The sequence below is a fragment of the Pseudonaja textilis genome, chromosome 13 (genome assembly GCF_049901715.1).
Source record: "Pseudonaja textilis isolate UNSWEBS1 chromosome 13, rPseTex1.2, whole genome shotgun sequence".
NCBI classification, from domain to species: domain Eukaryota; kingdom Metazoa; phylum Chordata; class Lepidosauria; order Squamata; family Elapidae; genus Pseudonaja; species Pseudonaja textilis.
In genome coordinates, this window is record NC_142002.1 from 8,294,354 (window position 1) to 8,312,451 (window position 18,098).

At 40.9% G+C, this 18,098-nt stretch overlaps 1 protein-coding gene across 2 annotated transcripts in view; it reads left to right on the top strand.

Annotated features, from left to right (window-relative positions):
- The window catches only part of AGBL1 (AGBL carboxypeptidase 1), a 508,769-nt gene that overhangs the window by 134,405 nt on the left and 356,266 nt on the right, over positions 1-18,098 (top strand). For both annotated transcript variants that reach the window (XM_087941340.1, XM_087941342.1), the window contains exons 13-16: positions 221-307; positions 888-1,036; positions 2,862-2,949; positions 15,158-15,305. In XM_087941340.1, the coding sequence (XP_087797466.1) occupies positions 221-307; positions 888-1,036; positions 2,862-2,949; positions 15,158-15,305 (472 nt within the window). The remainder of the gene's footprint in view (positions 1-220; positions 308-887; positions 1,037-2,861; positions 2,950-15,157; positions 15,306-18,098) is intronic.

The following is an 18,098-nucleotide window of genomic DNA, read 5'->3' on the forward strand; positions in this document are numbered from 1 at the left end:
TTTTAGAGTTAAATGCACTGTGATCTCTATATAAGCCACCTTGTTCTCCCAGCAAAAAAGGACGGATGTAAATACTATTAGAAACCTATGGGGAACCTAATCATTATGAACTACCTCTATTTCTGTGAGTCTCAGTGCTTTCTGCTAATTTCTTTAGTGGTTAATAGGTCTAGCTATTTCTCAGTCAGCTTTGCACTAATTGTGTTGCCTTTTGTTTCAGTTCTTTGCATTCAGATCAACAAAATGGCTTACAATTCTTTTCCAAATTTGAATCTGGGAACCTCCGCAAAGCCATTCAAGTGCGGGAGTAAGTATTGCAAATAATCCCAGCAGAGTATCTGAGGTGTTCCAGGCCATTTGGGGAAGACCATAATAGAAGGCAAACATATGCTTGACAGTATTATCTAGCAGGGAAAATATGGGCCTTAATGTTTAAGTTTTTGGAATTCCATCATATTTAATAGGGGAATATCTTCACAGCATGGTTATGAAGAAAAATTATTTTCAGAAGACAGAAATGACCCAAGGAAGAAATTACTAGGTTACCAAATTGATCATTCTCATTCTCAAAGTACTGTTTCAGGAGACAGACAGATGTTTGGCAGGTACAGGTGTTGACCTACTCTTACGTTCCAACCATTGAGCCAAGCCACCATATATCTTAGGTCTAATGCTAAATAATCAGCTTATATAAACATATTTCACAGTCCTATGGTACAACTAGTTCCCAGTGCATGCCAGATGACCAGGTCTCTTCATTTCTCCTGTTCTCCTTGCCTAGCTATGTACCATGACTTTAATATGTGGGTTAATATTCCATGGATTCTGCCAAGTATTTTGTATCTTGTGGATGTTTCAGACTCTGTTGTTGTGCTTTGTGAACCCAGGTATGAATATGATTTGATCCTCAACCCTGATATCAACTGTGCCCAATACCATCAATGGTTCTACTTTGAGGTCAGTGCCATGAAGTCTGCCATTCCTTATCGCTTCAACATCATCAACTGTGACAAGCCAAACAGCCAGTTTAATTATGGTAAGAGTTGTCATATTGAGGAAGGAGTTGAGCATTTGTCTGTGGTTACCCTCTCCTGGGAAAGTCAAATGAAAGAGCCTTTAAAACATGGATCCTCCAGAGCTCTTTTATTTCACCTTTCTTATTGTGTACTGAGATAGTTTCCATACTGGTGTCTAGCTACATGGAATTCCAACCACTTCCTTCCTTGGGCAGGTAAATTAAAGTGATAAAGTGATAAAACTAAGTGATAAATTAAAATTCAGCAACAAAAATCCCCTTCTTTGATAGAATAAATTGAAAACTATATGTTTTCTTTCTCTGGCCATAAGACAAATGAGGGCAGGAAACTGGAAGTTAGCTAAAGTGGGGGGAATGTAAAGTTGGAGTAAATCAGTAGTTGTGAATAAGGATGGAAGACACCAATGGGTGGCTCAGAAGGCATTTACTTATTATTTATTATTATGCTGTTATCCAATATAAGAAATGTAAGAGAATGAAAAAATAATCAGTTTAGTGTAATGGTTAAAGGGTCTAGGCTAGAAACTGGGAGACCATGAGTTCTAGTTCTGCATCGGGCTGGGTGATCTTGGGCCAATCACTTTCTCTCTCAGTCCTAGAAAGAAGAAGGCAAGGGTCAACTGTTTCTGAAAATATTTCAAAGAAAACTTGAGGGACATGACCATGGATAAAATAGAAGTTAACTATGACTTGAAGGCAAAAGAAGTCAGAAGACTCAAATCCTCACATGTCTCCAATATCAGCAACAGGGGAGGCATAGAAAGGGAGGTTAAAGGTTTTGTCATTTGGAAACTTGGTTTTAACTGCTAGGAATGAACCTCCTGAAAGATAATGCAATGGAACTGTGAAATCACATTATACCAATTTTATTGCAGTGGAATTCTCAATACTTTCTTTAATAATGTAACCTGCATAAATTACAACCTGAGCTTGTTTTCAAACTCATCCATTTTTTAAATTATGGTTTCCTGGATCTTGCAATTTGGGGAAAGCAGTGAAAATTCTCTGTGAGAATTATTATCACCCTTTCTTCCATCAGATCCTAAAGGTAGGAAGCTCCACGTCCAAAATTACGTAATTGGAAAGATGGGAGAGATACAGAAGCAGATGTGTGCTCTGGACACCTAACTGACTTCTGAAACCTGAAATGTGAAAAGCACTTGAGGTTTAGTTCAGCCAAATGTTCTTCTGTATGATTGGAAGTCTTGTGCAAGGCAGTTGTCCTCTCATGAGGCTTTCTTGATGAACAGAAGCAAGAACTGGGGATGGCAGTTTTATAAAATCAAAGCAATTTGGGGCTACAGCACAGACTCCAATAATGTACACTCTGACATATATCAAGCAGAGAAATGAAGGCTTGGGTTCAAAGAAAGTTGAAAACAGAAATAATATGAAAGAACTTGGAGGACTTGTAGTTTCATATATAGCACTGGAGCAATTCTAGTTGTACAGGTTGAACAAGTGATTCACAGAATTAATCAAACATCAGATCAGCCATCAAAATGTACTTACACAACTGTTTTTCATTTCCACCAAATGGAAAACCATTTGGAGGCATCTGGAAACATTTTTCATGACATCAGAGGAGGTCAAGCCAATCAAGGTCATACAGTCTAGGATTGGCACAAAAAGGTTTTGCTTTGAACTTGCAGAACAGTTCAGATTGTCAGCAGTTGAAGGTGGTACAGAAAGTCCTTGTGATCTTAAAAAATATTATTTCTGTCTTCATTCCTAAACATGCCATATGTAAAATGGCTATTCCCATTCCACTACAGTGGAAATCATATCTCTTCTCCTCCCCTCCCAAACTCCATTTTTTGTGTAGGTATGCAACCAGTCATGTATTCAGTGAAGGAAGCTCTACAGGGGAGACCTCACTGGATTCGAGTGGGTTATGATATCTGTTATTACAAGTAAGTGTCTGATATTCCTTTTTCTGTGTGACATTTGAGCCTCCTGCTAATTAGTCATTCCATATACTTCTGCCTATTAATACTACTTACTTCATTGTATTGCACACCATGTTTTACGGCTTTCCAAAATGATGGGTGATATGTTGCGACCAACAACATAACATTCTCAGCTAGCATGGCCACTCTGGAGATTCTAGTCCCCAAATATCTGAAGCATCTCAGTTTCAGGAGAGTAGTTTTGCAATTTCCCAGCAATCCTCCAAACTAAAATTCCCCAAGCATGCTTTGCTAAACATGCAACAAAGGATTGTAGGATTATCTCAAAGGAACTTTTTCAAGAAGTTCTTCAGTTCTGAAGAAGCTGTTTGGATGAGAAGTGAAATGTCTTCAAGGAAAAAGAAAGTTCAGTTGGCTTTTGAAGAAGCACTTTTGGGACAATCATGACTTGGATGACTGAAAATCTCCATAGCCAGATTGTAGGATTGGTGTGTTTGTGTGAGGGCTGAATGATGAAGAATAGAGGCACATAGATCATACCTGCAATGTATATTAACAATGGAAAAGAATTTTCCTCATTATATTCTTTGCATTCTTTTTGGAAATCCTTACTCTTAAGTGGGTTTTCTCTTTTCTCTTCAATGTCTTACATGATTAATCACTTCAAGCATACAGAAGTTGTTTGAAACAATGGGAAATGTTCTCATTGATTGTTTCCAGTCTTTACTGGGGTGAACATTTCTACCATGGATCCCATTTCAGAATTTTGTAAGATCATCCCACTTCAGTGAAGACTTTCTAATCATCTCTCCGTAAGCCACTCATCCAGATCTTTCTACAGCCACTGAACTGTGACTCACACAGAGGAACAAGGAGGAAACTCCTCTGAAAAGTGAGCTCACTCTTGTTTTTTCAGCCTTTGAATGGATAAGAGGCATTTCTTCGCCTTCAGCTTTCTAGAAATGAACACTAAACAAAATTTTATTGAATGAAAACACTTGGCTAAATAGGATAATGATCTGAGATACACAGAACATAGAATAGTAGGGTTGGAAGGAACCAGTCTATTTAAATGTGCTTGATTTCCTCCCCTCCTTTTTTTTCTTCAGGGGCATAGTTAATCTCCCATGTTATGTTTTATGGAGTGGGGGATGGGTGGGAGGAGAACCACTTTTCTCAGTGGTTCTCTTCTTTTTGAGCTATCTAGCAACCTAGCCAGTTAGGTTACCATCTTTGGCCCTTTCATGATATAAATTATTAAGATAATTTATATGGCCACCCAACTGCTAACAGAAGTAAAACTCTAAGTATGAAACCCAATAAGCCCTCATCTCACTGGCAGCAACAATCAAACAATCCACTTGATGGATCCTGTATCACCCTGAGGTTCCTAGGTTCATCGGCAAAACCATGTCTTCAGGGCCTTTCAAAAGTGTACCAAGGTGGGGGACATTTCTTACTTCCATGGGGGTGGAGTCACCATAGAGATGACCTTTCTTCTTGGTCCAACTAGATGGACCCCCTTAAGATAAATGATCCATAACCTACTGTTCTATCTCACCTGTGACCACAAGGTGAGAGTCCAAGTTTTCAAAGGAATACAAACAAACAGACAGGACCAGGAACAATAGAGTTAAATTTCTTTGACTGGAGGAATCCTTGACAGTCTTCCAGAAGCTGCCTGCCAAGTCCGATAACAAACAAGACCGTAAATCAAGAAGCGAATGCCGCACGGAAAGAGTTTGTCCAAGATGCTATCATGAATAAACAAGTTGACCCGAACAGGAAGTCAGAGCTAACACGCCTCCTTATATTCCCTGAGGGGCGTGTCAGTCTCTTTTCTTTTTACATTGTATGTCACGTTTCTGCCTGCATCTTTGCCTTGCATCAGACCAGCATTTCTCGGCTTGATCTTCAGCCAATGACCCCAGCACGCTCTCCTGATTATCTGCTGACACCTGAGGCACAATCAGGGGGGAAGATTCTGGAGAGGAAGACGACTCCGAAACTTCCAGCAAAGCAGGCTCAAATTTTAGAGCCAAGTCCTCCTCTTCCTCCTGACTCCCATCTATGTCACTCAACAAGGCAGGCTCAAACCTTAATGCCAGATCTTCCTTATCACTTGAGCCTATGTCTTCTGACAGAGCAGGTTCAAACCTCCGAGTCACAACAACCTATCCTGCCTTCCTTCTCTAGTAAGGTAGATGTAACTGAAAAAGACAGTCTTTCAAATAATGTGATCTTTTAAAAGAACCTGTGATTCTTGTTACTTCCAGTTTCTTTTATCATGAATAGTTGTTTCTATCATAGCAGGTCTGTAAACAGATGCAAGCATATAGAGTTTGATTACTGCCATAATAGCATTAAGAAGGCTGTTACTATTCATGGTTAAATCACTGCTGACTGGTGCAATTAAATTATGGAAGTACAATTAAGTTCTTAATTGGAACCTGGTTGTAGATGATGGAATGGGGTTCTCCCCATTTCATTTTCCCTGGATGGGAAATAGAGTGAATTCAATTCCATAGTGCTCTGAACAGCTACAAATCTGTCATTGAATTTATGTTCCTGAATTTTAATTGTTCCAAAATCTACTTGGCACCACAAATCTATTGTTATTCCATAACATTTCTTGAAGGTGTATTCTGAAGGTTATAGCTAGTATTATAGGGCCCAAATAATCCCACTTATAGTCCTCCCCCAACCCCAACCCCCAACAACAACCCAGCTTTGCTGAACATTTGCAGAATCTCTCACTTTACTCATGTACATGAAATTCTTGATGGGAGAAATGTGTAGAGAAGCCATAACAATTGTAAGTGTGTGTGCTCCAAAACATTTTTAAATCCACCATTTTAACTGAAGTTGCATCAACATCTTAACATTTCAAATATTTCCATTTCTTGAAGTTTCCAGTGAGGGGAAGCATGTCTTCTACTCCAGGCTATGTTGATTTTTCTGCATCCTATATCAAAGAAAGAAGATGGCTTTACCTATTTGATGTAGGTCAGTCATTGGTGTAGTTTAAGGCACCAGGCTATTAAACAGGACTCTGAGTTCTAGTCCCACCTTAAGCACAAAGCCAGCTGGATGACCTTGGGCTAATTCTTCTCTCTCAGCCCTAGGAAGAAGACAATAAATAAACCTCTCCTGAAATCTTGCTAAGAAAATTGGACGACTTTTCCAGTCAGTTGCTATGACTGAAGACTTAACTCAAAATCTCCTTCTCCTTGCAAATGTTGAGAAATAGCCATCACTGAGTCTCTTGTTTGCAGAGTCTGTGGAACCTTGAAAGACTATCCAAAATATTCACTTTTTGAGGACAATGGGATCAAGGCCTCAATATTCTGAGTCTTCTTCCTAGGCATTTTGCTTTTCCTAGGCTGGGCAATCATTTTACCTCTGCCTCCTCTTATTCAAGTCTACAGATAAATCTCTATAGAGTAGATTAATACTGAAGGAAAATAATTCCCAACATTTATTCCTGAAATGGCTTCTTGATATTATCTAGAAAAAATAGATATAGGTCAGTAGAGGACAACCTTCAGCCTTGGGATCCATGGCTTTTGCTCTCATTTATACAGATAGTCACCTGATATCAGAAACTCATTGCAAGAGTCCTGCTAGGAACAATCTGCAATAGTGTGGTAAATGGACAGGGAGAGAAGAATAATATCAGGAAGAGAAAGGGAGATGAAATGCCATTAATATGATGTCTGAACCCAGTTGGTATCTCTCAATCATACATTCCTTTCTCTTGTTGTAACATGCAGGTATTAATTCTGATCTAATCATAATACGCTTTTCTACGAAGACTGCTGGGGTAATGCAAAGCACTTTGAATAGCTTGGTGTAATACATAATTAGACTACTTTTCGATGCAAAACTGAAGTTGAAGATGGTATCTGAAATCCACACAGGTGGCACTTTTTGCAAAATATTACCGCACACAGAATATTACTGGGCTCTTGGAAAAGGGTCACTATAATCCGAATGATGATTTAATTACATTTTATTGTTTCAGGAGAAATCCCAGGGGGAGAAAAGGGAGGGCTTATACAGCAAATATCCTCCATTTTGGAATAAGAATGGGGGGGGGGGACCCCAAGAATGGCCTTCAAACTGAACACTGATACAAAGTGGTCAAATGGTTGTGGTTTCATAATGCTCTTTCTAATCCTTGTGCACTGCCCAGAGTCACTCTATGATGGAGATGGGTGGTTTCCAGGGGTGGGCTCCTGGTGGTTTGCACAGTTTTGGGAGATCCTTTAGGTAAGATTCTGTGCAGTTTGGAGAATCCCCAAATCCTAATCCTGGCTGTCCCTGCCCACCTCACCCTGCTCCTCCCAGGAGTCCCCACATAGTCCATTTTGAATACAGGTGAATGTGTGTGTTCAGGGTGCACACAGAGGCTCCAGGAGGGTGAAAAACAGGCCTCCCAGAAGTTTGGGAAGCCCAGAAACAGGCCCATTTCTGGCTTCCAGAGAGCCTCTGGAGCCCGGGGTGGCTGTTTTCGCCCTACCAGAGGCTCAAGGAAAGCCTCCGGTGCCTGGGGAGGGCAAAAACACCGCCCTCCCACCATGGTGCAGAAGGCTGACTAGGCCATGCCCACCATGGCCACACCCACCCAGCAACCTGGCAGAAAACCCATTGCTAAAATTTTTGAAGCCCATCTCTGGTGGCTTCTATAGATGAACAAATAATTATTCATTTACCATAGTTCAAGTGGCAAAATCTATCCAACCTTGTTTGATCTTGGATAAGAAAATTGGAGTTATTGGTTAGAACTTGGATGGCAAACTTCCAGGGGGTGTCAAAGCTGCAGGCTACAGTAAAAATTCAGAAAGAGTTAAGGACAAATCACTTCCGTATTATCGCAACACAACTACAAGAAATGCATTGATTAAGTCTCTATCCCTTGATTTCAACTCAGAGAAGACTTCATTTTTTACAATCTCCACTCAGTATCTTGGTTGATGGTATTACTGCCCTAAGCAGATCAATAGATCAGATTGGTGGAGAACTATAAAAATGGGAACCAAAAGCTTGACATGGAATACCAAATAGAATAATAGCACATAATAATAGAAAACTAGCCTTGGGATTGGAGGAGAAAAATAACAAGGATCTCATTGGGGAGGGAGCTTAATCAAAGAATTCAGTTCAGATTAGAAGAAGCATCCATGACTTCCTCCCCCACACCAGATGGGGACGAATAATATTCTACCCTTTTCTCATATTCTTTCTTTTAAAATCATGACCTTTTAGCTGATTGGTTTAACTTACAGCAATAGCTTGAGACATATCCAATCAGAAGTGAATGTCTAATGTCATAACTTCAAGCATAATCACACAATGCTTTAGCAGTCCAGTCCATACAATTATGTATTCTAAAGGAATGCTTGCATATGTTGCATAATATGTGAGGCCTGTAGCTGGGATGTTTGTTGTATAATTTGTTGTTCTTGCAGCCCACCATGTAAAACATTTTCAAGTGAGGCCCCATAAGTAAGTAAACAAGAAAGCAAGCTTCCTATAAGCAACATTTTTCTTTAAGAGTACAGAAATAAAAAAATAATCCATTGTTTTAGATTAGTCCTTCTTTGGCACTGCTGTACATTTTTAACACAAGCATGCTCTGAACTGTAAGGAGATTCAACCAGCACTGAATAAGATTATTCCTGTTCCATCCTTGAATTTGGAGCGAGTCCATCACTCTCAGGGAAGTAGTGCAGAGATTCATGGCAGAGAGGCAACAGGCAGGCACTGTGATTAGTGGTGGCTTTGTTTGTGATTGGAAAACCTTTAAAATACACCAGAGTTTCTCTTCCGTATGCTGGGTTAGTCTGTGTAGTGCATACAGTTCTAATCGCTAATCATATCCATTTTGCTTTGCATGGAGAAACAAGGACAGTTCACTCACAAAGACAGATGTGACAGTCACAGCTCTGGTCATGTGCCATCTTCCTTTCTCCTCTCCAGAGTGATATTTTTTATGTTACTGAGATTATTAGAAACATTTCTGTCAAAAGGGCCTTGGTGACAGCATCATTCACTTGTTCTCCCCCTGTGTGAAGTGACAGATGCTTGCAGGAAGAGAACTTCACTGCCAGAAAAATGATCACAGTAGCCTTTATAAAAACGATCTGATCTGCAGTTGTTCTCCTGGCAACTTTTTGCATTGATTACATCAAGATCAGCACTGAAGACATGTGGCAATATCCAAATACAGAATTACATCAGTCTTTTTTCCAGTCTCTGGTGTAACCGCATCTGAGCAGAGGCAAAATGGATAGTTTGAAGTTTGGTTAAATGGATGGGGAGGGGTGGAGCGGGGCTGAGCATCTGAAAAGTTGATCTCAGCCGTTGACTCCAGACCAAAGCAATTTTTTTTTTTCAAATTGACCTGTCGACATTGCAAAATTAGGATTGTATTTGCCTTCTTCCAGATTTTTAAAAATCAATATAATGATTATATAATCAATATGATCCTCAGTCTAAATTCAAGTTTCTTTATTATTGCAGTCTAAAATCAAAAATATTCCAGGAAAAATTTGTATTCATTCATTCATTTATTTGATTTGTCAATCTCTTACAAGATAATAGATATAAGTATAAACATGAATAAGAATATAGGAAATAGGTACAAATAAATGGGGATAATAGGACAGGGATGGTAGGCATGATGGTGCACTGATGCACGCCCCTTACAGACCTCTTAGGAATGGGATGAGGGCAATAGTGGATAGTTTGAGGTTAAAGGAGTGGGGGTTTGAGGATGTAACAACAGAGTCAGGTGGTGCATTCCTGGCATTGACCACTCTGTTGCTGAAGCCGTACTTTCTGCAATCAAGTTTGAAGAGGTTTATATTGAGTTTGTATCTGTTGTGTGCTCTTGTATTGTTGTGGTTGAAGTTGAAGTAGTCATTGACTGATAGGACATTTTAGCAGATAATTTTGTGTGCTACGCTTAAGTCTAACCGTAGGCGGCGTAGTTCATTATTGGCATACTGTAATCGCTAAACACCATGAGCTAATATTAATGCTAAGCAGCAATCTCAATACAGATTCTATAGGCAATATTACAGTATTTAGATAACTTAAAAAGATACATGGTCTTTATTGGACAAAAGACATTGAAAGTAGAATATGTGAATGCCTGGAAAATTAATGGGCATATATATTGTGCTTAGGAATCCTTATAAAATTAGTGGGTAAGAAGAAATAAGTTACAGCTACTACAGGTACCAGGCCTTTGAGGTAGTGCAGATATGAAGCACAAACCATGAGTGCTAACATATTTATTGTAAGGTTAAAATAACTGAATTTTGCAAGTCTGAAAGTTCTCCCCTTTTTTCTTGACAAACTAGAGAGAGTCTTCTTTGAGATATTTCCCATACTCCTTTTTCTTCTACGGGCTAAAATCCCTTTGCCAAGTTGTCTAGATTACTGCTCTTTCTCTTGACTCCCAAACAAGGTCATTCCTACATACCATTACAATAGAACTCTCCTTAATTGGGCAAAGCCAACTTTCATACAGGAAGTCCCAAAGGTCCTTTTTCACGAGGCAACTGGACTTTCTGGTTTTTCTTTGAAGAAGCTTCTTGGATGAGAAGCAGGCAATGGCAAACCACTTCAGAAAACCTTACTGAGAAAACTTCAGGGACTTGTCCAGGAGTCAAAATCTGATGTGGGCAGACAGAGAACTATTTGATCTGTTCATTCTCAGACTTGTCTTGTTCCTTTCTTGTTACCTATATTAGACAATGGAGGAAGCTCTTGACCATGTGGGAAATATTTTATCAGTGTGATCAACATCCTCTGCATTTTGATTCTGGGACTAGCTTTAAGAGATGTAGCTTAAAATACAGAATAATATAGTTGGAAGGGACCTTGGAGGTCTAATCCAACCCCCGATCAAGCAGGAGACCCTACATCATTTCAGACAAGTGGCTATCCAGTCTCTTCTTAAAAATTTCCAGTGATGAAGCACCCACAACTTCTGGAGGCAAGTTGTTCCACTGATTAATTGTTTTGTCAGGAAATTTCTCCTTAGTTCTAGGTGGAATCTCTCCTTGATTAGTTCCCATCCATTGTTTCTTGTCCTGTCTTCAGGTGCTTTGGAGAATAGCTTGATTCCCTCTTCTTTGTGGCAGTCCCTTAGATATTGCAGTACTATCATGTCACCCTTAGTCCTTCTTTTCTCTATACTAGTCACACTCAATTCAAATACATAAAATGAATTTGTGCTAAGAGATTCTTACTAATGTGTTTTCAAGGAAAATCAATTTATTCTGCCTCCCATGCCAATACGTGTGTGTGTGTGTGTGTTTGTGTGTGTGTGTCCACGTAATCATTTCATTATTTACTGCCACTCCTTGAATAAACTAAATGACTATCCACTTGAAAAATCAAAGACATGTATATTTGGGCAATTCAAACAGGATCTCTTGCATTATTTGATGGCTGTTGTTTTTTCTGCATTTTGATGCAGCAACAAGAATAGCATCAATCAAAAAGTGAAAGGGAGAAAATCCACAGGGCACTTCAGAATAGGACATGTCAGCAGTGGGATAATTGGTGCTAGGTGGGGGAAATTATTGTCTAGAATGTCCTCAGGAATGCAATTTTGTCTCTTTGAAATGCGTGAATTAACTCTTCATCACACCTAATGGGAAATCTTTCACCATCAGCCTTGAAACTGTGTCTATTAAAAAAATGCCAAAAAAGAAGAAAGAAAAAGTTGGTTGTAGAAAGAGAAATCTGGTGTACATTTTACTTTTTCTGTCTGTAGAAAAACAGGCAGAAAGGAAATATGAGAGGCACCGATACTCTGGGACAATCTGTGTTCTTCTTTACAGTATTCTGTTCCCTGAAATATTTGACACATTTTAATTCCTCTTTTCGATTCTGACTTGAGGAATCCGTCATTTACCACCAATTTTGACAAAATCCCTTCTCTTCCAATTCTTTCTTTCTCAAGAAGTTATGCAAAAGTTAATTATCAAATCAAATCTTTATTAGGAAGTGTAATGAGTAATTTTATTGCACAGAATTAGAAAGTCCTACATATGAATGAGTTCTGCCTATAACAACTCACAAGAAACCTGTCATATAACTTTGCTGGTTCCAAGGTTCATGTGATGACCCGTAGTCTCTCAAAATAACCCCAAACCCAAAACATACATTAAAGTCTGGTAAGGCCTTCAACTTAACTTCACTGTTTTATTAGGCACAGTTTAAAGTCACAAAAGTAAATAATGAGGCAAAAAGAAAACCAAAACAAACCTCATTGACAAGAGTTCTGAAGCAAGCCAAGACAACTAATCATAAACTCCAGGAAAATAACCGAGGAGAGTCCATGGGAAGAATGCCAGAAAAGATAAACCTCTTTCAAAGTAAACACTAAACTTTGACTCCAGCAATTCTGACTGCACAGTTACAGACTTATATACATAGCTCCTAGCTGCAAGTCACAAGGAGGATTGTGGTAATCTCCTCTTGAGTAGACTTCACTTTTCCCTGATCCTCTCCTCCCTGTGTGACCTAGGATGGATAGGGGATGGGCCTGGATCCTCCTCTGACTGCTCACCCGGCCTCTGCCCTTCCCCAGCCTCCTCCACCACCTCTGGAGCCACACTCCCACTCCCTGTTGGCTGTTCCTCCTCTTCCTCAGAGGCAGTCTCCACCAGGGGCATGACAATTCAGCTCTGGACCTACCACATTTTCAAGTCACTTTGTTCTGGGTTACTCTTTCCTTAGCCTTGAATCGATTGTCCACCTATCACTTATGTTACAAACAGTTCTGTCTAATGTGAGAGTCAGATTTCCCAGCTCATCAACTATTCCTTATCGAATTTTCTGTGTCCTTCAGAAACTTTATCAGATCCCATTTTATAGCACTGATTGGGGATGAAGTTCTACCTGCCAAGGTAAATTATCATGGCACTGAAGAATACATGGCTCAGGTAAATCAGGCATCCTGGAGAAAAATTAAAAAGTAATCTCAGCGAGATGGTGTCCAGCTGCTGTGCCTACTGAATAAGTTATGGAAAAGCACAAATCTAAAGGATGGATTTCAGAAAGGGTACACTGAAATTTTGCCTGAGGGGAACACCTCCAATTTGTGGCTTAGAATGATCCCCAAAGCACTGAGGGACACAATGTGGAAGACACAAATTAAATTCCAGTGGCCCCATGGACTGAATTTCTCTGCCTGCTTTTGAAATGGATCTCAACCAATGGCTAAACTCCTTTGGTTTTCCTTGCATGCGTCAGAATAAGGAAGTCTTGAAAGCAGAATTTGACTCAATGGGTTGAGGGAATGGGGGGATATTTGGAGAATAGCTTGACTGACCTCTGTATGGCAATCCCCTCAAATATTGAAACATGCACTGGTCACTTTCCATCTTGATTATTGCAATGCGCTCTACATGGGGCTGCCCTTGAAGAGCATCTGGAAGCTCCAGTTGGTGCAAAATGCAACAGCCTGCATGGTTTTGTGCAGACCCCAGTGTGCACATGTATCACTTCTCCTGCAGGAGCTGCATTGGTTGTTGATTTACTTCTGGGTGCAATTCAAGGTGCTGGTTGTCATCTTTAAAGCCCTTCATGGCTTGGGACTGGGTTATCTGAGGAAACATCTCTTGCCAGTGACATCTACCTGACCCATTAGAGTGAGGAGGCAGGGAATGTTATGGGTACCTGTTGTAACTCAGAGGTTTGAACCTGCTCTGTCAGAAGACATAGGCTCGAGTGATGAGGAAGATATGGCATTAAGGTTTGAGCCTGCCTTGTTGAGTGACACAAATGAGAGTCAGGAGGAAGAGGAAGATAGGGCATTGGGGTTTGAACCTGCTTTGCTGGAAGTTTCGGAATCCTCATCCTCTCCAGGACCTTCCTCATTAGTTACACCTGTGTCGGCAGATAATTAGGAGAATGTGCCAGAGTCCTTGGATGAAGATCAAACCGAAGAATCTTGGTTTGATGCAAGGAACAGACGTGAGCAGAAACATCAAACACAAACTGGAAGGAGACGTCGAATCAGGGACTGAGGAAAGAGACTGACACGCCCCTCAGGGAATATAAGGAGGCGTGTTAGCTTGGAATCCCCGTTCGGGTCAAACTTTGTTATTTGCCTTTGCAGTTTGGAAAAAGTTTTCTGTTTGCTGTTTGGCTCTGATTTATAGTTCTGCTCGTTATATGAATTTGCAGACAGCTTCTGGGAAAACTCTGTTGTTCCTGATATTGTCTGTTCGTGTTTTTTCCTTTGGATATTTGGACTCTCACCTTGTGGCCACAGGTGAGACAGAACAGGTACCACCCTTGAGGGAGATACACCTCGTGGGACCCAGAAGAAGGGCCTTCTCCATGGTGGCTCTGTCTCTCTGGAACATAATTCCCCCAGAGATTAGAATGGGCCCCTCTTAGAATGGGCACTGAAGACCTGGTTTTGCCAGCGGGGCTGGGGAACCCAGAGAGGGATGGAACCCATCAAATGGCAAACATGATCTGCTGTCATTGGGGTGGGGAGGGGGTGGGAGTTGGTTTTTTTGTTTTGTTTTTTGTTTTCCCAAATTTTGTTCTATTGCACTTTACTAATTTTTTTTAATTTTTTAATTTTTTTTACCTTAATAATACTTTTTGTTAATTTTTATTGTTTTTATTTTTATTTTTTGTTTTAAATATGATTTTACATTGTGTAAGCTGCCTTGAGTCGCTATGGGTGAATAGGCAGCAATATAAATCAAATAAATCAAATAAATAAATAAAATATTTCCTTCCACCAATCCCACTATATGCACCTTTCTGCACCACCAGAAGTAATTTTATTGCCTTTTCACCTTACTGGAAAAATAACCAAAATGAGCTTTTCCGATGTCCCAAAGGTACTTTTCAAAAGGCAACTGGACTTTCCCTTTCCTCCCCTTGAAGACATTTTTCTTCTCATCCAAGAAGCTTCTTCAGTTCAGAATGCTTGTTGGGTGAGAAATGAAATATCTTCAAGGACAAAAACAACAATGAAAGTCTACTTGCCTTTTGGGACCTTTGGGACAACCATGACCTGGTTGAGAATCTCCACAGAATTTTTTCTATGTTTTCCCCCCAAAGCTTGTACACTCTACCCTCTTTTTAAAATCTTACCTTCTTGGTTTTGAAGGCAGGCAGGAAAGCCACTTAGTGGTGTTTTTTCTCTTCCCTTTCCATTCAGAAATCACTACCGAAACTATGGCCCAGCAGCGGCAGAAGGTCCTTGTGGGAAGTCATGCTATACTCTCACCTTCAGCCTCGTTTTCCCTCACCAAGAAGATGTTTGCTACCTGGCCTACCATTATCCATACACCTACTCTACCATGATGGTAATGCTGTTGTTCTAGAATTTGAAGGAAAGGACTCATGATGTTAAGCTATTTGGCTTAATGTGTCATGCAAACCTAGTTATGCACTGCATAGCAGCTGGGTTCTAGCTAGTCTGTAAATGGAGGGTTAAGGCTCTCTCCAGTTGATTTTAGTTGGTAATTTCATGAGTACTTCTATATAGTTTTGTGGGCAATCAGATTTAAGTGGTTTGCTATAGATTTGACTGTTTTGCTTTCCAGGTTTAACCTATACCCCTAATATTATCAAGTAATCTCCCATTTAATACAAGTCAGGTATGATTTTTTTTTGCTTTGCTGCCATCTATTGTTGGCAAGTAATTTGTAGCCTAATTGTAATAATGTCCTAGTAGCACAGAGATTAGAATGCAGTATTGCAGGCTAACTCTGCTCACTGCCAGGAGTTCGATCCTGACTGGCTCAAGGTTGACTCAGCCTTCCATCCTACTGAGGTTAGTAAAATGAGGACCCAGATTGTTGGGGGCAAGAGGCTGACACTGAAAAATGCTTAGAGAGGGCCCTAAAACACTGTGGCGTGTTATATATAAGTATATAAGCTCGAGTGCTACTGCTATTACTATCACTTCTTGCATGGTTGGGAAATTCATGCAAAATCAGGGCCTTCTTTCTAGGATATGTGATGATTTCCAGGGTCAGATAACATATTTAGAGTGCATATGTATCTGGCTGGGCAGTTGCAGAGGTGATCAATGTGAAATCAATGTATTCAGTATGCAAATTGGATCCCAGAATTTGCAAGAAGGATTAAGAGAGGCCCCTAGTCTAAAGTCCTAGAGAAATACAGCTCATTAATTCAGATAATATTAATGCCCATCCAACAAAAACACTAATGACATCATGGGAAGAGTGAGGTTGAGGGTCAGGAGGATATTTCTTGATTATAGCCAGCCAGTCAAGACTGCAGATGTCCAATTTATTCAGCAAGATTTGGCTATTTGGGTATACCAGTGGATGAGAAATAGTTAAAAGAAAGTGTTCTGTCTCACCTGTGACCACGAGGCGAGAGTCCAAGTTTCCAAACGAATATAAATAAACAGACAGGACCAGGAACAACAGAGTTAAATTCCTTTGACTGGAGAAGTCCTTGGTAGTCTTCCAGAAGCTGCCTGCCAAGTCCGATAACAAGACAAGACCATAAATCAAAGGCAAACGCCACTCAGAGAATTTGTCAAAGCTTCTATTCCAAATAAACAAGTTGTCCCGAACAAGGATTCAGAGCTAACACCCCCCCCTTTTATTTCCTGATGGGCGTGTCAGTCTCTCATCTCAGTCCCTGATTTGACATTTCCTTTTATGTTGCATTTCACGTCTATGTCTCCATCTTTGCCTTGCATCAAACCAACATTCCTCAGTCAGAGGCTCCGCTACGCTCTCCTGATTATCTGCCGACACCTGAGGCACAACCAGGGAGGAAGGTCCTGGGGAGGAAGATGATTCCGAATACTTCAGCAATGCAGGCTCAAACCTCAGAGCCAAATCCTCCTCTTCTTCCTGGCTCAAGTCTATGTCTTCCAGCAAAGCAGGCTCAAATCTCGAGGCCAAATCCTTCTCTTCCTCATTGCTTAAGTCTGTATCTTCTAACAAGGCAGGTTCAGACCTCCGAGTCACAACACTATCCCTCACCACAGGGCCCTTCCCCTGAGTATGACGATCTGGATGTGGTTTCAATGGAAACTGTGCATGGAATCTCCGGATAAGATCCGGGGCTTGAATTGTGGAAGCATCTTCCCAGGAAAGAGCTTCCGGTCCATCCCCTTGCCACTAGATGAAATATTGAAATCATCTTTTCAAACAGCCAGAATCTTTAATGCTGACCACCATGTCATCAGCAGCAGAATCCTCCCCGGGTACAGATGGAGAAACCGTACCAGCGGGGAAACGGAGAGTACACAATGGGGCATCAGGAACCAGAAGGGAACGGTGGAAGACAGGATGAATGTGCATAGAGCGTGGTAGGGTGAGCCAATATGCAACGGGATTGATGACCGCCTTGATAGGGAAGGGACCGATGAAGTGATGGTCCAACTTCTTGACCGGACGGTTGACCCGTAGATGCTTAATGGATAACCACACCCTGTCTCCCACAGCCAACGGAAGCGTCGCCCAACGTGAACGATCCGTGAACCTTTTGTAGTCTGCCTTAGCCCATTCCAATTGCTGCGAAACCAATTGATGAACCGAATGCAGTTCCAACAAAAAGTCTCATGTCTCGGGAACCAGGGAATCCAAGATCGACAATGGGAAAAACCTCAGATGGAAACCCACATTCACGTAAAAAGGTCTCATGTGAGTGGAGGTGTGCTGAGAGTTATTGAAGGCAAATTCCGCCAAAGGGAGATAAGTCACCCAATTGTTCTGTCAGTGGTTAACAAAACATCTTAAATATTGGGCGAGGTTGCCAATCACCTTCTCTGTCCCACCATCAGTCTCTGGATGGTGTGCTGACGCCAAGCACACTTGCACTTGCAACGTGGTCATTAGGCTCTTCCAGAATTGAGTGGTAAACTGGACACTGCAATCGGAAACTACCCTGTCCGGCAGACCATGCAGATGGAACACATGTTGTAAGAATAACTGGGCAGTAGTACGAGCCGATGGTAACTTCCGACAGGGGATAAAGTGGGCCATCTTAGTTAACATATCAACCACCATGAGTACCCTCCTATAACCCGACGAAGAGGGCAAATGCATTAAAAAGTCCATGGAAATTGCCCCCCATGGTCTGTCCGGAGTTGGCAGTGGTTGAAGGAGGCA